Source organism: Filicampus tigris, chromosome 14, assembly GCF_054856515.1.
Source record: "Filicampus tigris isolate MCC_2025a chromosome 14, RoL_Ftig_1.0, whole genome shotgun sequence".
Lineage (NCBI taxonomy): Eukaryota > Metazoa > Chordata > Actinopteri > Syngnathiformes > Syngnathidae > Filicampus > Filicampus tigris.
The window spans coordinates 5,927,712-5,954,299 of record NC_141230.1 but is presented as its reverse complement, the minus strand read 5'-3'; the positions used below and the strand labels follow the sequence as shown (position 1 = coordinate 5,954,299).

Here is a 26,588-nt window from a genome sequence, read left to right as displayed (position 1 = left end):
GTGCAAAAAGGACGAGGCCTTTTTTTTTTCCTGATTTCCCCATGGGCCTCGCTGCTTTGTCATAATTCACAAGCGGCATCAGACTAACAATTATTTGACTGGCTTTAATTACCACTTCACTGTTTGGCATTTTTGTAGACCACCTCCAAGTCAATGTAATGTATGCATTGCTTCTATGCTCTCAGGCATTATTGATTGAGCATCCATTATATCTAGTCCCAGCACTGTAAATAAATACATATACACACGTGAGCTATGGTCCCAATTATTTCCCCGCAGAAGCAGAGCTGTCCCACCGATGTAATTTTAATGGAAAAAAAATAACTTTGGTTAACTGGCATGAGGCGGCACGGTGGTCGACTGGTTAGCACGTCCGCCTCACAGTTCAGAGGTTGTGGGTTAGATCCCGGCCCCGGCCTCCCTGTGTGGACTTTGCAAGTTCTCCCCGTGCCTATGTGGGTTTTCTCCGGGTACTCCGGTTTCCTCCCACATTCCAAAAACATGCATGGTAAGTTGATTGGACTCTATAAATTGCCCCTAGGTGTGATTGCGAGTGCGGATTTTTGTCTCTGTGTGCCCTGCGATTGGCTGGCAACCAATTCAGGGTGTCCCCCGCCTACTGCCCGAAGACAGCAGGGATAGGCTCCAGCACGCCCTGCAACCCTTGTGAGGATAAGCGGTATAGACAATGGATGGATAACTGGCATGATCATTTTAGTTCACAGACACGTATTGCTAAATTGAAAAAAAATATAAAAAAATACAGCACCACGTACCTACCTACTTACCCTAAGCATGTCTTAGATTAACACAATTTGAGAAAATATTATATTTTCGATGTAGTTTTGCATTGTTTTGCTCCCATGTGCGCTCCTTATTTAGCTGCATGTCAAAAATATTGGGAATACCTTTCACGATGCCAAGTATAACTCGGCTTTGTTATCTTTGTGAAGGAAGAATTTTTGATATGTTGTATTTGTTTGTGCTGTCTTCCCACATCTCCATCCCAACAGAAATTCCCCAAAGAGGGTCTGGCCAACGTGGTGCGGAACGTCTTTGATTTCGACTCATACAATAAAGACACACGCGACGTCCTGATCGAGGCACTGCATAAGCACGGCATCCCCATTGGAGCCAAGCCCAACTCTGTTCAGCTGGCCAAGGAGTAAGACATCAGGAACGTGCTCGTTAGCCAAGACATTATGTACACTTGCTAAAGGGTGCCATGGTAGAGGATGCAAGCAGTGCCATCCTAAACCACTGCAAATATATTATTAAATGAATTATGTCTCTTACTGTGTCAATCCAAACTGAGCATTAAGATCTTCATAGTGGATCTCATTACATTGTACAAGTGTACATAATGTTGTGGTGAACAAGTACAATCCAAAAGCTTTACTAACTGAAAACGATTTATGTAATTACAGACAGCATGATTTTAAATATAATATGTAAATGCATTATTCAACTTAATTATTATGATTTGGTCGGGCTTGCACGACTTCCGATTTTCTTTAAAATAGACACTAATGAAAGTTGTGTCGAGTCGCTGGTGGCGTCAATTATATTTTTTCAGTACAGTTCTAAAATTCAAAAAACAATCACAGTAGGAGGGAATGAATATAATCTATATTCAGAAACAATGAACTGCTCAGACACTGAATTTGGGCAGAACATGGACCCTAGAGCACAAGTAACATCAATGTGGGCTTGCCTATTTCCCACCAGAGAAAAATTCATATTGCTTGGAGTGCTTACAACTGGAGTAGCCAGTTAATGTTTGTCCAAGTTGCCAAATGCAGAAACCTGTCCTTGTTCTTGGTCCTGCACACTAGCAAGTTCTCCATGGTGGGAATTTCTCCAGCACAAATACAACCATAATGAGAATAAGCAGCATAAAAGATGGATGGATGCAAATAATCACGGACCTCACAATGTGCGGTGGAAGAATTTCCCGCTGCCCTTCAATTTTGATGGTGCTGTCTGAAAAGTTGTTCAAAATCCTGCTAGGGCCTGGCTGGCTTCTCCCCCTTTGCTAGTCCTCCTTCACTTACCAAAGCTGCACATTAAAAAAAAAAAAAGGTAAATTAAATCAATTACGGCGACAGACTAATGTCATTCAGCACACTAATCTGTTGTGGCAAGCGGTTCTTCCTCCTCCTCAAGCCCCAAAACATTTTATTAATAGCTCGTCTATGTCATACTCTGAATTGTGGAGTCGACTAATTTGTACAATCTCTATCATTTGGGGTGCATACATCGGATTGTAATAAAAGAACAACTACCGGTAATAAAGAATGCTGTACTTGGTTATTTATTTCAACACGTGATGATGACACAACTTTAGATATGTATACATTTCTGCAGTAAAACTTGATGAAATATTAGATTTTTACAACATACTGTATTACTGTATATGTATTCATAATACATTTTTCATGAAGCTTTTATTTGGTATGACTTAAGTTAATAAGTTTTTGCTGTTGTCAACTGGCACTAAACTTGTATGAGGCTTCAATTAAGTCTCTGAATGAATCAAGCTGTTGAAATGATAATACCTCGAGCCTTGCATTATTACAAATGTAAGATTTTGACTTTTTAATAAAGGAAAATATTTGTTTCATCGGTGTCCTGTGGTTTTATTTTTAACTGATCAGATTTTTTTTTTAAACTAATTAACTAAACGGGGCAGAAACAAGTATTTTCCTTCATGAATTATGTAATGTACAAGTATTATCACACAATTTAATTTGTCACTTTATTAATAATGATCTTAAATCGATTCCACGGTCTCTTCATAAGAATACAACTAGAAAATGCAAAAAAAAAGAAAAGAGGAGGGAAAACAGCATCAAAAAGCTACCTCAACTAAATTGAACTGTAACTCAGTGTGTGGTGCTCGCCAACTAGTTTTAATGAGTAGCCGACCTTTCAGCACTAGTTTTTGCTACAGTTCAAATTTTGAATCAATTCACTCTCTCTTTTTCTCTCTCTCTCTCTCTCTCTCTCTCTCTCTCTCTCTCTCTCTCTCTCTCTCTCTCTCTCTCTCTCTCTCTCTCTCTCTCTCTCTCTCTCTCTCTCTCTCTCTCTCTAAGCACTTTACATTACAACAACAAAATAGCAATAATATAACAAGTGAATAAGCAATAAATGAAAACACAAAATACTATATACAACAGACACCGGAAAACAGCAGAAGAAAACCGTCAGTCTCACGTCGGATCAAAAGCCAAAGAATAGAGAAGAATGTCTTCAATTGGGTTTTAAAAATGGACAGAGAGGGGGCGGAAGGGTAAAAATACCAGTACAGTATATGAGAAATACTATTGCGGATCGGTCTGTAGTGCATCCCTTGTGATAAATATGGGTTCACACTCTTATTTTGACACAACACCGAATAGTTCAGGTCACAATTTGATCTTTTACCTTAGGTTGCCCCTGCCGGAACCCAAGATGACAGGATTCTGGACGATAAATCAACAAGGCAATGCCAGACGCAAACTGCTGTGTCCTTCTGAGACGCGTCACATTGACGTCAAGGTAAATAATGTCTCTTTTTTTTTTGTTGTTGGTTTTTTTGTTGTTGGTTTTTTTTTTTCAAATCAGACATATTGGCTCTCGTCGGCAAGTGTTTGCTGCAGCTGGCTGCTTGCCTCAACTTGTGGAAGCAAAGCCCAGAGTGTGAGGGGAAAAATAGGAGGCAGGCGTTCATACACTACACCACCGCGTGTGTGTGGTACATTAACACATCATTTAAAAACTATACACTTGGAATTTGGTCATTGTTTGAAAATGGGTCTGTATGTCCAACCAGCCAAGCTACTCATGGCAGGGCAGTCAAACTCTGGGCGGATGGTTATTTTGTAAATCCGCCGCACTATTACATAACAAATATAGAACAGCTTGCTGAAAAACACGTTTTTAGAAATTGGCAGATTTACGTGATTGCTTAAAATCACACACTACAGGCTGTACTATTTGTATACAAACTATTAAAAAAAGCTCAGGAATAAGACAGAAGTTGTTGTCTGTGCTAACAGTGTGTCTCACCTTCCCAGGGTCCGGTCTACCTGCGAATTCAGGCCTATCCTTGCAACAGGCAGGAGAGCCGTGCGTTGAGTTTCAGTGAGGAAAAAGCCCAATGGCAGATTCCCATGAATGAAGTCAACATCATTTGCGACATCACCACCAAAGATGGTATTATTGCTTTGATTCTGGTACTTTTTCTATCGAGGAAATTTCTACCTTTCTAAAATGTTTTTGTTGTTGTTTTGTTTTATAGGCCCTATTACAATACTTTGCTGCCCCTAGCAGAGAGTGGTATTAATTCAAATGAAATTAAACACAAAGTGAATTTTAGTGTGATGCTATATTGAAGTTATTGAAGTTAAAAGTATAACAGCTCTTGTAATTATTGCAAGATTTCATTACTCCGCAGCAACCAGGAGATGAGAATTCTGCATTTTCCACATCATCACCCTTGGAATATTCTTCGAATGACTTACTCTGGTAGTCTGCAATCTGTACTCAAAAGCCATGAGTATTCTTAAAAGTTTTGGAAAATACGTTTTTCCCCAAAAAACATTGTTATATTTAAAATCTAAGCTGGGACAGACTCTCGCTCCATTACGTCATTTGTAGTTCATTGCCACATTGAATCATGCCTCGGTCTGGCTTCCCTGTGGCTATTTTTAGAATTTAGACATCCGCTGTGCCAAAATGAAGGGAATCAAGGCAAGATTTCTCAGAAACAAAGCATCACAGCATGATTGCTTTTCCAGGGAGTCACATTTTTCCCTAAAATTGGGGGAAAACATGTCAAAAAGCCCCTTCTCTTTTCTGTAACTCAATTGACTAATCACACAGGATCTGATTCATAGCCTTTGATGCATCCTGTTTGCTTTGCAGACACTCTGTACGTGGCCACATGCAACCCAGTGACGCTTTACTCCATGAAGGAGCGTGGAGAGGCCATTCGGTGTGTGGAACTTTACGACATATTCCCTAGGACCATCAGTGGTGTCTGGCAGCCCTTTGTCACCGTGGCCCCCCTGGGAACTCCATTGGATGGGCAGGTGGTTCTGCACGAGCAACAGGTTGGCTCTCAAAAAGAAAACAGATGAAAACCTAGCCTTCATTTTATGGTTATCGTCATTCGTCTTGGGTAATAACTCTGGCAAGATAGCTGTTCTATGGCTTAAAAATCTCTTTGTCATAGAGATAGTATCCTAATTGTGTAGCTATGGGTCTTACAGCTTGGATGTAAGGCAGCACCACTTAATTTTCTGTTAGGCCCCTCCTATTCCCCCCCAGGGAGAAGAAAACATTTTGTATTTTCCTTGGTCCTAGAGGTGGGGTCTTCTGGGTTTACAGATATGGCCATAGGCATAGAGATAGGGTCTCAGTGTGAGAGTAACGGTCGTAACGTCTAATGCTCTCAGACTTAAACTGAAAGTCAGAAGGAAGTTTTAGAGTTTTGCCGGCATCACAGCACGCTCCCGTCATCTTGACCATTAAGTGTCTAAGGTGGTAATTTCAGCTGTTTTAGATCACTCTTTTCCTATGTTTCCCATGTTTGATATAATCACAAGTCTTTCAGTCTTTGCAGTGACGTGACACAACCAACAACCAATAGATGATATATATCAAAACCAGACATAGGAAACTTTGCCAAGAGCACGATGGGGAAAAAAATGCATTGTCAGGAAAAAAAAACTAAAAGAGCCTTGTATGTGGTCCTGTAAATAGTGACCTTACAAAATTCACATTTTTTGTAAAATCTCACTCTAAGACAAGGCTGTGACTAAAAACTCAATAACTTGTCTAAATATAAGCAGGTGTGAGATGATCATTGTCCAATGGTCATTTCCAAATCTTCTCAGTCTTGTGATGTACATGTAGCTTCAGTCTAACAGCATCAGCTTCAGTCTCAAAACTAAGGTCTTAGTGTCAGAGATCGGGTGAAGATTTCAGGCGACCCAGGTTGAATTTGTGGTAGCAATGCCGTTCATTTAAGTCAATAGGGGTTCAGTCAATCATTATAGATGTTAGCTGAATACCAGAGCTGGGCAGCGACCCTCCGTCCCCGGTTTGCATCCTGCATATTCAATCGACCCACGTGGTCCCGGCCCGTCCTTCGCCGGCGACAGCCAATCGGCATCGATTGCATAATATTTACGTCACACGCAGGTGCAGCACGAGCAGACACGCCACCAAACAAAGAAAAAATATTAAACGAAAGCAACTGACACACACACATGCACAGCGTTGTCATTAGTGAAATAAAAAGAATATGGGCCACATGTCATTGGGTCTGTGGGACAGTAAAGGTCACCACACCCTTTTATTTTTTATTGTTTCCTTACTCGACCGCATGTCAGGAGTGCGGCACCTGCATTTGACGCGTTATCGGTAAAGTCCGACCGACTTGGACCACGTGGGTCGATTGAATATGCAGGACGGAAACCGGGGACGGAGGGTCGCTGCCCAGCTCTGCTGAATACCAACTATTAAAAGTGTCCTGGTAACATCCACCTAGAAAGAGTAGACCACAAACTATAACCAGTTGGAGGACTTTTACATCCCATCTGGGGATTCTCCAAAGACGGGAAAATGAACACAATAACATGTCCTCATTCTGACCACTATGAACTCGAATCAAATCTTGACACGCTGTCTATGTCAAGTTTCTCAGAATGGTGAGCAATAATTCGGGACAACATCTCTCTGAGTGTGAGACAAATGCGTTGTATGTTAGTTCTTTCTCCACCCACAGCGTTTTTACAGCTGCTGCATATTAGGCAAATTGGGGGAAGGGGGATTCTAAAAATACAGTTGTGATGTATCAAAGCACGTCTGTCCAGAAATGAAGAGGTCCAGACAAAATAAAGTTCACTCACAGGTCACAGCGCCTTCAGATCGGAAACATACTGTATGCTCAAAGAGTTTTTGAGTCCTTGCTGGGATGCTGATGACTGCTGACTAATAACCAATAACAGCCCTGGTAGCGCTACATATAATAGATTAGCACATTAGTGGCATCAAGTTAGCGTTTTGTAAACAAGCTAATGACAATTTACCATTATTTTATGGTTAAGACAAGTATATTGCGTATCTAGGCACAGAAAAGTGTGGCTGTTGATTTCACAACATTCAAGATAAGAAGATAAGATAAGAATGCCTTTATTGATCCCACAGTGGGGAAATTTTCATTGTTACAGTAGCAAAGATATAGGTCACACAGGGGCGGCGGCATAATGTGGCCATTAATGTATAACATTGACGGCAAACATTTAGAATCAAACCTATGTAGATATACGCAGCAACATGTGTATATACACATGTGTATACACACCAACCTACATCTACATAAAAAATATGAGGAACACTCATTTCGGCCTGTACATAGTACAGAGGAAAAAAAATACTCTAAGTGACAGTGCTGCAGTGACGGCGTCGGTGTGTGCCCTGCGACTGGCTGGCGACCGGTTCAGGGTATAGTCCGCTTTTCGCCCATAGTCTGCTGGGATAGGCTCCAGCATCTACCCTGTACTGGATAAGTGGTGTGGAAGATGACACATTATTTGTTCAATGATTTAACCTCTTGAGCATAGGAGGTAAGTGCTTTCAGGATATAGATGGACAGACTTATGCTCTCATGTACTATACCAAGGCACGACTAGACAGTACATGTTTATCTTCAGGAAATGGGGTTCACTTTTGCCGAATAGTCGCTTGTGTGCACGCCTGTGTGTGTGTGTGCCAGGAATGTCGTAAGGAAAGCATTAGTATCATGGCTGCGCCCCTGTGGTTCCCAAATCAAATCAAACCCAACTGAAGATGACGATGAAGCCTGGTGGGTCGCAGATGAAAGCCATGAAGCTGTTTTACCACGCACATGCACACACGCACACACACACACACAGATGCCGGGTAATATGCACACACTGGATAGCACACGTGCCCCCCCCCCACACACACACACAATTGTAATCTGAAATCTAAAACAAATACATGAAAACAAGATATGTTTGTAAATACTGTAGAGACTGAATTGAAGTTAACAAAGACACAGCACCCTCTTATCCGCTAACAAAATATTCATTTTCAGTTCTGGAGCACCCTCTGTAGGTTGCTTCATTGAAAATGTCCCAAAGAACATGTCAGTCATACTGTGTAGGTACATCAATTCAAATTACTTCATAAAGTTAGCTTTAAAAGAGCAATTATTCCAGAGTTCCAGAGTCTGGGGCCAACCACTGAAAAAGCCCTTTCTCCCCGGGTTTTAAGGTTCGTCTTCGTCTCCACAAGAAGGTACTGGCCCCCAGACCTCAAAACGCGCGCTGGACTGTAAACCTTAATGAGGTCAGCAATATAGTTTGGGACCCGTCCATGCAAAGCTTTAAAAACAACAAATAAAATCTTAAAATCTATTCTAAAAGTAACTGGAAACCAATGCAAAGATGCAAGAATTGGTGTAATATGATCTCGTTTTTTGGCTCTGGTTAAAAGGCATGCATCAGAGTTCTGGACTATCTGTAAGCGTGAAAGTACTTTTCGGGAAATTCCATAATAAAAATAATTACAGTAGTCTAGACGACATGAAATAAAAGCATGCACAACCCGCGCAAAATGCACAAAAGATAAAAATTGTTTAACCTTCGATAAAAGATGAATATGAAAAAAACCTGACCGAACGACTGTGTTTAATCTGTCTATGTAATTTGAAATCACTGTACATAGTGACACCAAGATTGGTGGCTTAGGGCCAAACATAGTCTCTTTGGGGGCCCAAGTCCAACAATGGATCAGTTGGGCCAAACCTCACAACCTCAGTTTTGCCCTCATTACGACAGGAAGTTTTGGGCCAACCACACCCTGATGTCACTCAGGCAGGCATGTAGGGGTTCCAGGGGGTTTCTAGTTGTTTTTGAAATGGGCAAGTAAATCTGACACTCATCTGCATAAAAATGGTATGAGATGCTGTGTTTTTTGAAAATTTGACTCAATGGGAGGAGATGTAAAAGTGTAAAAAGAACTGGGCCTAAAAGCGAACCCTGAGGGACTCCACAACACAATGGGGTAGATGCCGAGGAGGAGTCCCCCAGCCCAACAGAGAAGGACCTCCCACTGAGGTATGACCTGAACCAGTCTAAAGCAGTCCCCCTGACCCTTACACAGTCATGCAGGCGATTTAAAAGAATCGTATGGTCAACTGTGTCAAAAGCTGCTGTCAAGTCTAAAAGCACTAAAATGGCCGAAGAACCAGAATCAGTTATTAAAAAGAGATCTTTAAAAACCTTTAAAAGTGCAGACTCTGTGCTATGCAAGGCTTTATAACCTGACTGGAACATATCAAAAATACGAGTCCGTCAGTTAAGTCTGTCAGTTAATCCGTCAGAATCCATTGGTCTGTCAGTCGGTCCTCAAAAAAAAGGTCAGCAAAACGTTTTGCAGTTAGTGGCGATTACTCTGACGTACGAAAATCCACTTCTGTCAGTGTTTATTCCGTCATTTTTGTGTGACGTCATTCATTAAGCGTCAGTAAAACAGGTGTCCTGTTATAATACTGTGTCTGGGTTTGGGTCATTCCCTCCTTTATATTGCTAGTCGCTTTGTCCTTTATTTGGTCACAAAGTGTTGGGTGTGTTTTTTCTGTTTGTAAACTGGAGTTACTCACTTACACATTGTCAGAACGTTTTGCCTTTGATGCCATGCTCTGCCTTACTCTGAATTTTTTCATATAAAGACTTTTACTGACATTTTTGTCTCATGTCTGCTTTTGGGTCCAATTCCGTCACGTCCGTCCGTCTAATAATAATTGGTTGATACATAACAGTAATCTGGAAAAAATGGTTCTGTCATACACTTTAATGCAAAATAAAATTTTACCCGATTAATCGATAGAGTAATTGATAGAGTGATCGATTCTAAAAATATTTGATAGTGACAGCACAATATGTCTATACATTGAAATTGTTCACGGTGTCAAAATATTGGTTGTCTATTTACATAACACTTAAATCTGCTTTCTGGAGCAACAGTGTATCTAAGCGTCCTTTCCCTTTATTCAATCAGAGCAACACGGTGCTACACATGGACATGGTCACGGGCGAAGTGCGGAGACTGATGTTGTCATCGGACAGCGAGCAGCCCCCCAGCAGGGCTTCTAATTGGTGGAGCAGTAAAGAACCACAGGCCAGTGCTGAGTCGCAAACCATCCTCATCATGTAGACAATTATGATTAACTAAGTGTGTATTGTCTGATGTGTAATGCATCATTTTGAAATGTCTGAAGGTGCACAAATATTTGTTTTGTAGGGAGAGTATAAAATGTGCCGCGACTTCGCCCACAAGAACTGGCTGCTCTTCTTCAAGGAAGACGGGTTAGATGATACCCTTTGCCACGCAACATATTCTAATCTGCTATACTGTGTTTTTGAAGATGCTTAGCTAGGTGTTTGTTTGCAACTACAGCAACCAGCTGGAGGTGCTTGATGTGCTGGAGGGCCAGGTTCACACCATCTCCCTGCCCATCAACCTCAAGTCTGTCTTCCTGGTGGCAGAGGACCGCTGGCTGCTGGTGGAGAGCAACAGCGACAAGTATGTGACAACTTCAATTTTAGGATTATTTTTGTGTAAACTCGCATTGAATTGCAATGTATGCTGAAATTATAAAGCACAAACTGGAGTTGCCCGATTAATTTGAGTCATTTAACGGAAGTCGTGGTGAAATTTACAAGAGGTTTAGCATTGTCACTGTCACAATAATATAGCTATTTGTGTTTATGAAGTTTGGGTTCTTAAACTAAGATTGTTTTATTTTTATTTTTTTATCATAATTTATTCCTGGTAGTTCACATTTATTCCAGCAAATCCTCATAAATTCCCATGGAAATTGTGCTTGTTTGTTGTTTGTTTGTTTGTTTGTTTGTTTTAACTTACTTAAAACTTGCAAACTCATCATGTCAATTTCACATGAATTTGACTTATTTAAATTTTCGCCCAAAATTCCATTGTACAAAGAAGTTGTGGTGCCATTCATTAAAAGTTTGGGGACATCCTTTTTGTCGATGGAGACTCAGAGTCTCCAGAAGTCTCCAGGACGACCACCATGTTAATCACTTTTTTTTTTTATAATCGCACTAAAGTTCTAAGTTAGCAACATTGATGAGACTCTGTTCCTCATATGCCTAAATTGTGAAAAAAAAGATCAAAATGTAATAGCGAGGCCCCTTTTTCGCTGGCTGACAGTGACGTGCAAAGCACAGTGGTTGCCTGGGGTCATTTTTGATGCCCCCCCCAAAATATTTGTTGCGACGTGAGGGGATGGCAGTGCGGACTGAACTTTTCCCAACTTGATGCCTTTTAATCACAGCCGGATGCCACATAAGCTTGCCAGTAAATACAAAATTTAGGTAGACGGGGTTTGGGGGGGCTTGGTGCTGAGGCTGCTGTCAGCCAAAGCATACTCGCCGACTTATGCCACTCCACCAGGCCCCACCTCTTAAAGGCATATGCATGAACACATACACTCCAATACCTACAATATTGTTTTACATGTTATGCTTGGAGTTAATTATTTGTGTGTTTAAGTTAGTTTTAATAAGTGAAATGTGTTTAAAGCATGTGGGAGGGGCGAAACTATACAATGTTTGTTTTTTACATAATCACTCTGCTGTATATCATTGATTTTCATCTATTGTGGGAGAGCATGGAATATATCCCATGAAATAAATGGGGTCACTGTATGGCATTTATCTCCCAAAAGATACATTATACAAAGAAGTCATTTCAATGTCTGTCTCCCTCTGCAAACAACCTTAAACAGGAAGTACCTGCTGACCAAGCCCATGCACATGGGGGCAGAGGACGCAGGCGTGTGCCAGCTGCACAGCATCAGCGAGGACGCCGTCAGCTCAGGCCACGGGGCCACCAGCGCAGGTCAGTTTATTAACACATCTGGTCTGCTGGAATGAAAATAAAAGAAGCTTAAAGAAGCTATTATGTCTCTATCCATGCTGCACTCTGCCTCTTTGCGCAGGTGTGTTCGCAATAACAGCAGCCAGACAAACAAATAGACTTGAATGGCCTTGACCAGACCTCTTAGCTCATCTCTCCACAACAAAAAAACACTGTGGATGTGTGTTGCTGCTGATTCTCATTGTTACCGGAAACAAAATGTCAAACATGCATTGTAGATGGTCATGATTCATTGTAATGTTGGAAGCTCAAATTAAGTGGATGCTTAGTGTGATTGATAGGCCTGACATCAAAGGAGTGCCTTATGTCTAGTTAGAGCAGGATTTCCCAAATGGATGGTATGCAGCTGCCTGCCAAGTGGTGTGCGAGATTAAAAGTTGTCTGGTGTAATCATCATAAATAATTATTAATATTTTTAAATGTATTTGTTTTTTGGTTTTTTTTTTTTACAAAGTATAAAGGTTTCATATGATTCACAGGTGCCATGAATTTTAACTCCACTTCACTTTTTGTAAGGGGATAACCCCTTTAATACTGTTATCTTCGTGTTTTGACTACATGCAACTCAGATGTGAAGCAGTTCTCAAAGAAAAATGCAAATCCTGCTTAAAAAAATGCACGGCCTACCATTCCTTTTTCTTCACCGGGCTGGAATTAAAGGTTGCAGACGCTACGAATTAGTCAACCCCTTCCAACGCTCATGTCAAACTTTTCTCAAAAGAAATAACTGAGACACAGTAAGCTCAAAGCAGCATTCCTCACTTATATTTCCCATCTTCTGCTCTGTCAGATATTGTGTCCATACCCCAGATGCTGTCATGTGATCAGCTTCCCAACGAGAATCTCAGCTCCGCCCTCAGCCAAAAGATTGTCTCCCCGAATCGTGTCATGGCTGACACAAGCACCTTTGCGCAAGTCATTGTGGGCTTTCCGGACCTCATGGTGACCATGAAACACATGACAAATATCTAAAATAATATCGATGAGCATCCTTTGGTGTGATGTTGTATGTCTGTTCCAGTCTCCCAATGAGGTGTACAGCTTTAAGAGGGCAGTCGACCTATCAGAGATGAAGAGCAGCAACGGTGGCGCCCACATGTTCCTCCAAGGTGGCCTACGGACTGCTGCACCCAAACAGAGCAATTGTGTGAGTCTGCTGTCAGCCAATCAGGTGGTCCGGGCCCTTCCGCCGAGCAAGGTGCCCCTGAAGGAGATCTACCCAAAAGGTTATTTGAGTTTACAGTGTTTTTGAACGACAGTGTCTGACATGCCAATGTAACGACTTACTTTTTTGCCCTCAGATGTCACCCCTCCAATGACAGCAGCCTACCTGGAAGTGACTGATCTCAACTCTAAAAAAGTCAAATATATTCCTGTCCCAAGGTAAGTAAGAGACCTCCCATATTTTCCGGACTATAAGTCGCACTTTTTCCCCATAGTTTGGCCGGGGGTGCGATTTATACTCTGGAACGACTTATGTGTGAAATTATTAACACAGTACTGTCATGGATTGTTAGAGCTGACTTGTATTTATGTTGTTTTACCTCCCTCTTCAGGCGCTTTAGCGCTAAAGCGCCTGCAGAGGGAGACAAAACAACATAAATACAAGTCAGCACAAACAAGTCATGACAATTACTTCTATATCATTTCACATGTTATTGTAACCAACATAAAGGAACATAAGATACATCCTAAAAGCTATTAAAACGCATGAATAATTTAAACGGTTAAAGTCTAATGTTTTGTTCAGCTAACAGGCCTTGCTCGTCGAGGAAGCCAGCTTATCCAAACAGCTAAACATTCACAAACAAACTCCACTGACTCCAGGTGTGCAGCGAAGTTGCATATATATATGTATATATATATGTATATATATATATATAGTACCCGCCTATAGGCCGGTCCGCCTCTGATTTTAAACAGGCTTCCATCAGCGGCAAACTTTCATAGGAACCCCCTCCCCCCCGAGCCACCCTACCCGCCCCCGCTGGCCAATATTTGAACAGAAAGAGAGACTGACAGTGACTCTTTGTGCCATGGAAGCCTGTTCACATCACTCAAATATGTCCCACAAGTAACAACAAGTCACTATTGTTCCTTGCTGTACTCGCCGTAGCCATCGAAGCCTCGCAGCGAAAATTAGACTAAAGACGGACTACAGATGAAAGACGGGTTAAATACATGGGTTTACGACTATGCTTAGTCCATGTATTTTAAAATTGTTCCCGTCATTTGTCAACCGTCAGCAAAACAGGCGTCCGTCATAGGCGGATAGACGGACCAGTCCGTCCCACAGACAGTATGCCCAGCTCTGGACATTATAATGTATGACCAAATTCCCTTTCCTCTACAACTGTCATTGGTGGCAGGTCAATGTCCGTGTCACCCTACACAAGTTGGCTGTCCAAGATGTCAGAGACGGATGTCCTCATGGCGCCGCTCAACACTGGCGGCGTGGTCACAGTGGACATGGGCGGCTACGTGCGACTCTGGGAAACGGGATTGGACACGCTACAGCGATCACTGATGGAGTGGAGGAACATGATTGGCTCTGAGGATGGCAGGCCTGTGCAGGTAAATACAGTGGTACCTTGACTTAGGAGTACCTAAATATATGAGATTTTCAAGTTATGAGGGGTAGTTTGGTCTATATTTTATTTTTATTTTTTATTTTGTTTGAGCCAACATTTTTAGTTATGAGCAAGACTCATGTATAGGTATTTATAGAAATAAAAAAAACTATAATATTATGAAAAAGTTCAATATTTTTCATCAGTCGTTGCAGAAAGTAGAACTCATGTATTATGTAAAATCATTGCACATGTATGAAATATATCAAGCCTTTGTTTCTTGTAGTTTTGATGCTTGTGGCTTAAAGATAAAGAAAACCCCAAATTCAGTGTCTCAAAAAATGTTGATATTATGAAAAACTTCTATTGGAAGCTCATGGTGTCACACCCTAATAAGCTCATTCACTCAAAACATCTGCAAATGTGGGTCGCTGACGGTGTAGCGGTACACTGGCCTGAGTTGTGTGTGGGCACCGTGGGATCGGATCCCACTCAGTAACTGTGTCTGTGTGTGTGCCCTGCGACTGTCTGGCGACCAGTTCAGGGTGTAGTCTGCCTTTCGCCCATAGTCAGCTGGAATAGGCTCCAGCACCTCCCCGCAACCCAGTACAGGATAAGCGGTGTGGAAGATGACACACACATCTGCAAATGTTTCCTGAGCCTGTAAACGGTCTCTCAGTAGGCTTCACATCAGGGAGAAGACAAATGTCCAGAAGACGATCATCGACGCGCTTCACAAGGAGGCTGAGCCACAAAAGGTCACTGCTAAAGAAGCTGGTTGTTGACACTATGCTGTATCCAAGCATGTTAACATAGAATTGAGTGAAAAGAAAAAGTGTGATAAAGGTGCACCAGAAGCAGAGATAATCGCGAGTCATATTCTAAAATAAGTAATAGTATTCTTACTTGGGCACCATCCCCACCACTGGGTACCACAGTCATAACAGCAGGTATCCTGCATTGTCACTTAATACCACTGGGTGGCAGTGCTATTTTGCGAATGGGCCTGCTAGATTTAGCTCTGAGAAAGATTCTTAGACAATATCCACTGGAAACATTCCTGATTTGGATTGTTTCCTGACCCAGCTCCCCCAAAATGTATGAGCTGGTGGGCTTACTGGCATTAATGAATGGGAGGGCTTTGTGGTGATGATGCAAGCGCTATGACCCTTGCTATATTGATCTGTAGACTGAGGCGGCATTGTGGAGGCGCCCACATTGCAGAGCACAGACAGACACATTCTTCAGATAATATCGACTTCCACATGCACGCAACACTGTCTGAACACAGATGGGAGTGATTGCTTCTAGCATATGTTATACTCTGGTGGTTATATTTAGTGATTAGAGTCTACGTTATAATCATTGTGCAGGAGACTCAGGTATGTTGTACAGCCAATGAAATGCACCTAATATCTAAGCATCTAACCAGAAGTGCAAATGTGTAAATATTTACAATTCCTGTATGAATGTACATAACTATTTCATATATGAGGACATTTATAGGGGATCAGGTTGCAACAGGCGAGGAAATGTAATAGGCATCCATCATGGCATAATTCATTTAAACTCTTTGCAGCAGCCAACAAGTGGTGCAATTCAGTGGGGGCCATCTTGTTGGATACCTAAACGGGCTGCTGTAAAAGTGAAAATAGGAAGTACAGTCAAAGTTAAGCACAAGGCCGGCCCACGAATGGTGAAAATTCTCTCAAAATTGACACCTTTTGAAAGCGCAGCATTGGATGGTCTTCAAAAAAACAATGATACATTTTACAAGAACGGTAGGAAAATGAGAGCACGAAATATATGTTTTTTAAATATCGGAAAATGTTTAAAAATCAGCGAATATGCAAATCTGCACGTGCCTAACCGCAGATATACAATGGTCAGCTATACTGTAAACACAAACAAAGAAAGCACCTGAAAAATACATTTGATGCCCAAACAGGTCGCTTGTAAAAATGAAAATACAAGTGAACAAGCACAAAGCTACTCACCTGACGAATAACAAAAAATAGTAATAGGAAGTAAACAAGAACAAAGCGAAGCATCTGAGAATAAGGGAAGTTTGTTGCCTAAAAGGGATGCTATTAAAATCAACATGGAGGTACACATTGACAAAGTGAAGGACCTGAGGCATGATTAAGTGTGATGCATAAATCCAAATAGGTTTAAACATGTACAAAATAAAGTACCCAAGGCGTAACAAAATTTGATTGCTGAAAAGGTGGAAAATCAAAAATAGCCTTCAAGAACAAAGTAGTAAACACACACACAAAAAGCACACCTGTAACATACACACGGGCAAACACACAGAGATTCCTCAATACTCACTACTTCTTTGATGGGGGCACACCACGTATACTGCAGACAAGACAGTCACTGTACTTGCTGTTGGCTCAGGACAAATAACATTGGCTCTACTGTATGTGAATAACATAGACTCTCTATATACTTCTCACCACACCGTTTACATCCCTCACCTCAATACCAGACTGCCTGCTTACACTTCACATACTGTTCTGAAAAATGTTTCATTTTTCAAAGAGATGCTTTAACGCTCTTAGACCAGACTTCAAAAACATTTGAATCTTGAGCAATCCATGATGTGATACAGGTGCCAAATGCTGTTATTGGCAATTTTTCCCAAGTAAATAATGGTTATAGAAATAATTAGTTTCAGGTTCAAACTCTCACCGCCATTAAACCTTAAAGCGGAAGTCAACCCAAACATATTTTTTTCAAGAATCTGTTCCCAGCAGGCCCACTAGTTGAAACACAGCATTCTGATTAACTTTTTGTTCGTGAAATATAAATTAAGCAGCAAAATGCACTCGTTTTTAGCCGTCTCTGGCCAATCACGGCTCAGATTCAGAAAACAGGTCAGCCGTGATTGGTCGTTGTAAGCAGTTGTGATGTCATTTTCAGTCGACAGAAGACAAAATGGCCGCCCCCAGAGATGGCTAAAAACAAGTGGATTAACACTTATTCCACAAACGCAATATTTATCAGAATGCCTTGTTTCAACTAGTGGGCTTGCATAGAACATATTCTTGAAAAATTTTTGCGTTGACTTCTGCTTTAATTAAAGCAGAAGACAACCCCAAAATTTTCTTTAAAATAATATGTTCTATGCAGCCCCACTAGTTTAAAAACGGCATTCTGATTGATATTGTGTTTGTGGTATATGTGTTAAGTAGTAAAATCCACCCATGATTGGTTGTTCCCTGAGTCCTGAGCAACTTGTGGTGTCATTTTCAGTCGACAAAAGTGACAAAATGGCTGCCCCGTGAGATGGCTAAAAACGGGTGGATTTTGCTGTTTAACTCATTCCACAAACGCAATTGTAATCAAAGTGCCATGTTTACACCTGTGAATGCACGTAGAACATTATTCCAAATAATTTTGGGGGGTTGACACTTTTATTCTTCCCATTAATTTGCAGATCTGTAAATCTAATCAGTATGTGCCATTTTCACCATGGCAAGAAACGGATGGTTGTGGTAGACATGGAAGTCATGTGACCTTGCATGCCATGGTGTGACTTAAATGTTCCTATGACGCACGCCTTCCCTAAACCCAAAGGGATAGCATTAGTCACCCCGTTTCCCATAAGCCCATTGACGCCCCATGCCTGCATTCCGAAACAGAGCCCCCCTAAAATGAACACTCTAAAAACAGTTGGGTTAAAAATAACACAATTTTGGGTAAAAAATGGACCGATCCACTAATTGGGTCAATTTAACCCACCTTCGTGTGTTGTTTTGTACAAAACAGACAATTGTGGGCGGTTGTTCTGCAAATACAACCTAGAAAGTGGGGTCATATTGACCCAAGTAGTAGATCAGTCAATTTTTTACCCCAAATTGTGTTATATTTAAACCAACTGTTTTTAGAGTGAATGAACACGACTTGACTCTTGATAGGTGTGGCAGGTGGATGGAGGCAAGTCTGGTGATCTGGCAGAGAAGTGTGTGTGTGTGCGTGTGTGCGTGTGTCTCAGGTGATCATAATCGCGTTCATAACCACTGCGTCAAGCCAACTGCAAGCATTCCTGTTCATCAAGGCAGGCATGTGTGCAGCAAAGCTCATGTTCATACATCACTCAAATACTGTAAATGGACATGGCAGCAGACAGATCATATGATGGAGATGAGGCACATCTATGACACCTGCTGAGAGGGGAACATCCCCCTCTGAGTGCACAACATCAGAAAAAAAATGAAGCTTAATGCAACATTGTGGCACCTGTCTCTGTCCTGGCTAATCTGTGTAATGTGGTGAAAGCAGCAATAAATTGATAATCATTTATTATAAAACACATCACACATGTTGCTTGGCAGAAATCATAGTCTACAATCCATCCATCTAGTATCTTTTTCGCTTATTCTCACAAGGGTCGCAGGCGTGCTGGAGCTTATCCCAGCTGTCTTCAGGCAGTAGGCGGGGGACACCCTGAATCGGTTGCCAGCCAATCGCAGGGCACACAGAGACAAACAAACATCCGCACTCACAATCACACCTAGGGGCAATTTAGAGTGTCCAATTAACTTACCATGCATGTTTTTTTGGAATGTGGGAGGAAACCGGAGTACCCGGAGAAAACCCACGCAGGAACGGGGAAAACATGCAAACTCCAGGGCCGGAGCCGGGATCGAACCCACAACCTCTGAACTGTGAGGCGGATGTGCTAACCATTCGACCACAGTGCCGCCCTAGGCTACAATCCTTTCTTTTTTTCGTTGTTGTCATAAAACAGTCATACAGTCATTAAAAGGAAGTGAATCCCACTTAGTATTAAGTATAAAATACATTTGTGAGGAGGACTGCATGACTGCCTGTGCGAAATGCCACTGCACCCCATTCAAATTAATTCAAACATTCACAGTAGGATTGCCTCAGTGAGCATGGATATTCAAAAGTGCTGTAGTTACAATGACAAATAAAGGACAGTGAGACAAGCCTATTCATACAATCTCCTCTGTATAATCTCATTCTTATACATACCGATTGACCCGGTAATCTGTGCTAAATATAGCAAGCTCTGCTGATACAGCGATGATACGGAGTCTCACAGGCTATTCGTTAAAGGCGCGGCGTTTTGAAACAGATAGTATGTAGCTGCGCTGTCGTGATAAGCCGGGTATCGTGTCAAGCCCAGCAAAAACAGTCAAGATAATAACTCACATTCTGTCTTTATGTAAGGGAATTCCACAATAACGGTAGTAGGGACCCAATTACATATGTATGGAGTATGGAATATCTGTATATTTTTCCATTTATTTATGGTGACTGCTATTATGCAATATTATCTGTACAAAAAAACAGCCATATTATTGCCGTAATTTTGACAAAAATGTTTTCAAAAGCATGAAGAAATACTAAACCGTTGCTGGCACAATTCAACAATTACTCAGTCACAAAGATAATTGAAAATCTTCTATTTACCACCTTTTAGGAACACAATTTTTAACAGATCAAAATATTCAACAGTCTCAAAAGACTTAATTATGCAAAAAGTCAAATAAATAACATGCCACCTAAACATTGCATGGTTCAGAATACACCGTATTTTCCGGACTATAAATCGCTCCGGAGTACAAGTCGCACCAGCCATAAAATGAATAATAAAGAGGAAAAATCATATACAAGTCGCACTGGAGTATAAGACGCATTTTGGGAGGAAATTGTGCGCTTAGTACACATCATTTCCACCAAGCTACGATGCTACATGTAGCATACAAGAAAGTCTTTTATTCATGTAGAATGTTTCCAAGCCTCCAAAAGTATTTATGTTTTCGGTCGTAATTATGTCTTCCTCTCCTCTCTGCTGAGTGTGCTCCTCCTTACGTGTGTGGCTGCATGATGCAATACCCCAGCCAGAGGCAGGCAACTGCCTATTTGTGGTTCATTCTTATTCCATCATCGTCTGTAAGTAACTTAGACAATTGTGTGTACCGGTAATGACCATGCAACATTTATATAGGAGCTGAATTGTGGCTGATTGTATTGTGTTATTGACTGAACATACTAATCGCTATCACTAATGCTAATCGCGGTTGCTAATCGTTAGCATGTCTGCCTGTTTATGGTTTATTCTTGTTCAACCATCGTCTGAAACTAACTTAGACAGTTGTGTGTAATGACATTTATATACGAGCTGAATTGTGGATGATTGTAGGTTGTTGACTCAGCATACTAATCACTATCGCTAATGCTAATCGCGATCGCCAATCGTTAGCATTGGCTCATCTTGTTCATGTCTATGAAAATACATGTGTATGTAATGCATAGATTGATAGTATTTTCTGTTTCTTGTGCAGTTTCACAATATAAACAGGCAACTTCGCTGCACACCTGCAGTCAGTGGAGTTTGTTTGTGGATGTTTACCTATTTGGATAAGATGGCTTCCTCGACTAGCAAGGCCTGTTAGTTTAACAAAACATGAGACTTTAACCGTTTAAATTATTCATGCATTCTAATAGCTTTTAGGATGTATCTTATGTTTCTTTATGTTGGTTACAATAACATGTGAAATGATATGATAAGTAATTGTCATGGCTTGTTAGTGCTGACTTGTATTTATGTTGTTTTGTCTCCCTCTGCGCTTTAGCGCTTAAGCGCCTGCAGAGGGAGGCAAAACATAAGTCACAAGTCAGCACTATCCATGACAGTAATGTGTTAATAATTTCACACATAAGTCGCTTCAGAGTATAAGTCGCACCCCCAGCCAAACTATGAAAAAAATGTGTGATTTATAGTCTGGAAAATATGGTAATCAAAGTAGAAAATATAGTCACATGCAGGTTTCACTTGAATAAACTATTCAATGACTCAGGAACTTTATTGTCTTGTGCATAGACAAACTATCTCCTCATTTGTCAACGAGAAAAATGTTAATCTTTTAATCTCCCTGTGGCAATAATGCCACTTATACTGCGCTGTGTCCACCTTGACTTTATTCAATGCAGTGAGCCTCGTAAACTCACCATAGTCTCCCAATTGCTTGTTCTTCAAATGTCGGATTCAGTTGGTTGTGTTGAAACTTTTGGCCATGCTCCCCGCACGAGGTACCTTTTCATGGCATATACAGTATTACAAGACGCAAACTCCACACACACAGCAGACAATGCTATGTTCACACCAACTGCGGTGGTCGGAATATTCGATCAAAGCCTTTTATTGCCGAACAAAACATCTTATCACCCGTAGCTCATGCTTCGCAGCCTTGTGTTGCGTCCTTCCCCTCTGCTCGCAGCGGAGGTGCGGCTGCGTTAGGGAGCCTTTCTGGCGGCGCGTTTGAAATGGAGTCAATGTAGCTCGCGCGGGCGAGCGCGGTTGCATGCAGGGCGGCGCAGGTGATGCTTTTGGATGGAGGAACGTCGTCACGTATTAAACAAATCAACTTTTTTGCCATTTCGGCTCGCGGAAGCCAAGCCTGCGCTGCAGGTGATCGGATGTTTTGATCGGCAATAAAAGGCTTTGATCGAATATTCCGATCACGTCATTTTTCACGAAAATCGGCCGATCATCATCTGTGCCCGATCAATTGGAGCATCCCTCGTCATTTAATTATGTTATTGCATTAGAATGTGTCTCTGTGTAAAAGGGCCCCGGTTGTGGCAATATTCCACCTTTAGTGGGTTCTGTGTAAAAGTAAAGTGTGGAAATGGCCGTGGTGCAGAAATAGCATCAATTAATCTGGATTTTTTGTTGTTTGCAGCAGGGCTTGTTCACAATCACACTATCTCTGTGTAAAAGAAGTGAGTTTTACATTTCACATTTTCTTTGTTTATAACCTTCTTAAAATCTACGATATGCCCAGTGCGAGACATTGTTTTGGTTTACAACTCTAATTCTTAATCTTTTTAAAGACTGGATTTTTGATTCAGCTGTTCTTTGTTGTTTTCTTTCTTTTAGATTACCATCCAGAGAGACAGCGGCTTGGATGTCTCTGCCCCAAAACACGGCAAGGTGGATGCTAACAATGCACCCCATGTGGGCGGAAACCAGTGGGCAGGTGGCACAGGTGACAAGCCGAGGCTCTCATGCACACAGTAATGCGATTACTGTATTGATGTTTTCACACCAAACTAATTTCGCAGCATTATTATGTTCAATACAAAATGATGTATACAAATTCATATTAAGAATAAATTTTCACCTATGGGCAATTTAGAGTCTTCAATCGACCTAACTTGTTTTGGGAGTTTGGGAAGAAGCAAGAGTACCCTGAGAAAACCCATACAAGGGCAGGTAGAAAATGCAAATTTCTCTCAGAGGACATGTGCTGAGATTCAAATCTAGAACCTCTAGCTGTGAGTGATAGAATAATTGTGCAAAGTTGTCACTTACAATGCTGTTTATATCCACTCACACAGTTTACACAGTCACACTTTTAGCAGCGTTTTATCACGGAAATTAGTACGTACAGGGCACGTTGCCCTAACAGTTTTATAGAATCACTTTGTCTTGCCTCGATAGGGACTAGTATTCTCAAGACCTACACAGTTTTAAAGACTAACTCTGTCTCACAGTTTTAAAGACTAACTTTGTCTTACTACACTTGACAAGGGGGGGCGGTGTGCGTGTGTGGGGGGGGCGGGTGTGTGGGTGTGTGTGTGTGTGTGGGCGTGTGGGTGCGTGTGAGAGCCATTATCATACATATGTGGAAGCAAAGCATACCAAGCAAGTTGGGCCTAGATATGGAAAAAGCTAAAGCTAAACCCACAAGCTGATAAAGTTAACAAGCCTAATCCTGAATAATCTAAGACACGAATCATGATAGACATTATTATTCTTACAGTGAGGCAGTTGTCCTGCCCACAAGCACCAATGTGCCATCCCAAATATATTAAGGACATTTGGTTGAATGCCTGAACTGTGATATTGAGGTGCATGAACACTCTTACTGTGCAAAAAGAAAGGTCTTGGCCTGATTCTCTTTTGTGATGTTTCCCTGTAGGCGGTCGAGACACTGCAGGGCTGGGTGGGAAAGGGGGCCCGTATCGCTTGGATGCGGGACACAAGGTGTTCCAGGTTTCCCAGGCAGAGAAGGATGCCGTCCCAGAGGAGGTGCGCAGAGCTGCACGAGAAATGGCGGAAAAAGCTTTCAAAGACAGGTTGGTCACATTGGAATAATACGTAAATTAATTATAAATATAAAAGGTAATTTAATATATCATGGAAATAACAACAAAACCTCTATAATAGTGTTTCTCACACTTAATGGAGCCATGGCACATATTTCACAGTGAAAAAAAAATTCGTGGCACACCACTTAGCAAAATGATTCACAAAAAGTACATGTTAATTATGTACCTCCAGTCATCTAGTGGAAGAGCATCTCATTGTTTTGCCTGTTATTATATGTGGTTGGCATGGATAAATTAACAAAAAAAGTTATTAGAAACTATTCAATTTGTTGGTCAAAATAATCGACATTGGATAATTTCCCGCAGCACTGTTGATAATCTCTCACGGCACACTAATGTGCCACGACACACTGGTTGAGAATCATTGCTCGATAGCATCATTTTCTTTACACTGCACATTCTTCCTCAACGCTTGCCTGACTCTACTCACCAACTTGTCACACTCGCAAAGCTATTCTGAATTGATTGGCTGCGCCACGTCATGTAGAAGGAGTCACAGTGTATGTGATTGGTCCGTCCCTCCTCAAGGTATTTTGAATAAGCCATTCATCCAAGTCGCATCCTGTGGCAAGAGGGCACGATTGGTGTGCAAAGTTGCTCTGAATTTGATTGGCTGTCGCGGTGTGAGGAGCGACAATGCACATGATTGGTCCGTCTCTCCTCACCGTTTGCCTTCCTTGCACACACCAACTGGCTTCACTTGTAATGCAGCTGTGAAGTTAAGCGGCTGGGGTCGCTTCGGTTGCCTTCGATTGATCTGACTCACCCTGCCACGTGCTTTGCCTTGCACAGTTACCTCATTGTCTAAAAACAAGTGTGGAACAATATGGGTAGAATTTGCGGAGCGATGGATAAAGTGCTCCATATTTGAACCTTCAGCTCCCTGGTCCCATGAATGAGTGAAATCCCACCTCCCATGTGTGCGCGTGTGAGTGTATGTGTGGGTGTGCACATGTGTGGGCAGCCGAGAGGACAACCTTTTCAGCCGCTCAACCATGAAGGCTGTCTCTGTTCTCTCAGTTTTGTTCCCTTTTACTCTCTTTAAGCCCCTCATCCGCTCAACCCCCCAACTCGTCGTCCTCCCCCTGATTATCGTGTCGCACAGTGAATGCCTTCATCCTCTCATGCGCTCCTTGTGTGAATCTCCTCTTGTGTTGTCTGTTTTATCCATTTCCCAACTTTTTCCCCACTTCCTCTCCATCTTTATGGAAATATCGTGTCATCGCATGCTCTAAATTTGTTCCCTTCCCAAATACAGTCGATGCAAATTGTGTTTTTCTTATCTTTTCCTTCGCACAGCCACCAATACAATCATTTGTTTACTCAGCTTCAGGTTAAACATCAACCAAGCTATGATCCTCCCGTTTTAAATTGCCTGCAGTCGCTAAGGCACGCAGGCAAAAACAAGCTTTTAGGTATGCTGAAAAGACAGAGCGTGTGCGCACAAACGAACACAGGCACACGTACACACATGCACTCACGCGCACACACCACAAGCCTTTAGTCTTGCGGCTGTGTCGACATGCCTGACAGGTCTCAGCCATCATTCCCTTTTCAAATTAGACAATCTATTCATATCAGCATTAACGGTCTGTTTTTTTAATTTAAAGAAAATGGAATGCTGTTTTTTTTTTCCAACAGCATTTTTAACTTTCGTAGAGAGGTCAAAATTTCTAATTGATCACTGTTCACGGAGGAACTTCAATCCTGTTCCTTGTGGGGCGTCATCCTGCCTGTTTCCCCCTACTGCAACACACCTGATTCAAATGATCAGGATCGTTATCCAGCTTCTGCAGACCTCGCTGATTATCTCATCATTTGAATCAGGTGTGTTGCAGCAGGGAGGGATGGAAAACAGACAGGACAGCGGCCCTCAAGGAACAGAATTGAAGGCCCCTGCTGTAAAGAAACCCTTCAACTAGCTGTATTCCTGGGTGAAACAATTTTAGGAGTCTGGGCCTGGCCAATTAAAATCGGCCAATTACTGTCCTTCAAACATCGGGCAAAATAATCGGTTTGCTGATTGTCTTTTACCATTATGGAATCTAACTATTAACAGCAGTTATACACAAGTAATACTGGTCTCATTATTTATTACACATAAATCTATACCATAACCCCGGATCTCTAAATATATAAGGTCATTCTCTGGAGCTGTATTTCAAAACAAACCAAATCTTAGTTTTTACAAGCAATGCTTAGGTGAACAATGCAAGTTGTGGGGATGTTATTTTATGTATTATTTATCGGTTGGGCCCTGTAGTAGTGTAACCACTGAGCCCATTTACACTCTGTTGCTAACCAAAGATGCAACACCTACCAAGGCAGGTAAACAGGCTCTCAGATGAATTATAGTCTCACTGCATCTTATAAATTAATTGCCTGTGGAGGGATGATCTTATGTAGAGAGATCAAATAAGTGATCCTGTAGTTGTTCAGCTGTGGCTCCACAATATTGTGGTCGACCATGTTTATGAACCGGGGAGCTACGCTGTATTATCCTTCACAAAAGGACATTAAATTGTTGAACCCAGTTGACCTCAGACAGCTATGCCGGTAAGCAAAACAGCAGCATCGACAGACACAAGAAAAGATGATGTAAGGAGGTGGCATCTTAAAGTGGAAGTCAACCCAAACATATTTTTTTCAAGAATATGTTCTATGCAGGCTCACTAGTCTAAACATGGCATTCTGATTAATATTGTGTTCGTGGAATATGAGAAATCCACATGTTTTCGTTTTTAGCTAACTCAAGGGACGGCCATTTTGTCACTTCTGAAGATGACATCAAAGTTACTCAGGGCTCAGATAACGACAATCACGGCTAAGCTTTAGAAAACAGGTGAGCCATGATTGGTCTTCATCTGAGTCCTGAGCAAC

At 41.6% G+C, this 26,588-nt stretch overlaps 1 protein-coding gene across 2 annotated transcripts in view; it reads left to right on the top strand.

The window, feature by feature from the left end:
* Positions 1-26,588, top strand: part of vwa8 (von Willebrand factor A domain containing 8) — a 76,292-nt gene that overhangs the window by 37,335 nt on the left and 12,369 nt on the right. For both annotated transcript variants that reach the window (XM_086051806.1, XM_086051805.1), the window contains 14 exons: positions 1,014-1,165; positions 3,432-3,540; positions 4,059-4,197; positions 4,909-5,096; positions 10,078-10,197; positions 10,321-10,385; positions 10,477-10,602; positions 11,831-11,943; positions 12,773-12,924; positions 13,004-13,208; positions 13,284-13,365; positions 14,352-14,556; positions 22,474-22,582; positions 23,519-23,675. In XM_086051806.1, the coding sequence (XP_085907932.1) occupies positions 1,014-1,165; positions 3,432-3,540; positions 4,059-4,197; positions 4,909-5,096; positions 10,078-10,197; positions 10,321-10,385; positions 10,477-10,602; positions 11,831-11,943; positions 12,773-12,924; positions 13,004-13,208; positions 13,284-13,365; positions 14,352-14,556; positions 22,474-22,582; positions 23,519-23,675 (1,922 nt within the window). The remainder of the gene's footprint in view (positions 1-1,013; positions 1,166-3,431; positions 3,541-4,058; positions 4,198-4,908; positions 5,097-10,077; positions 10,198-10,320; positions 10,386-10,476; positions 10,603-11,830; positions 11,944-12,772; positions 12,925-13,003; positions 13,209-13,283; positions 13,366-14,351; positions 14,557-22,473; positions 22,583-23,518; positions 23,676-26,588) is intronic.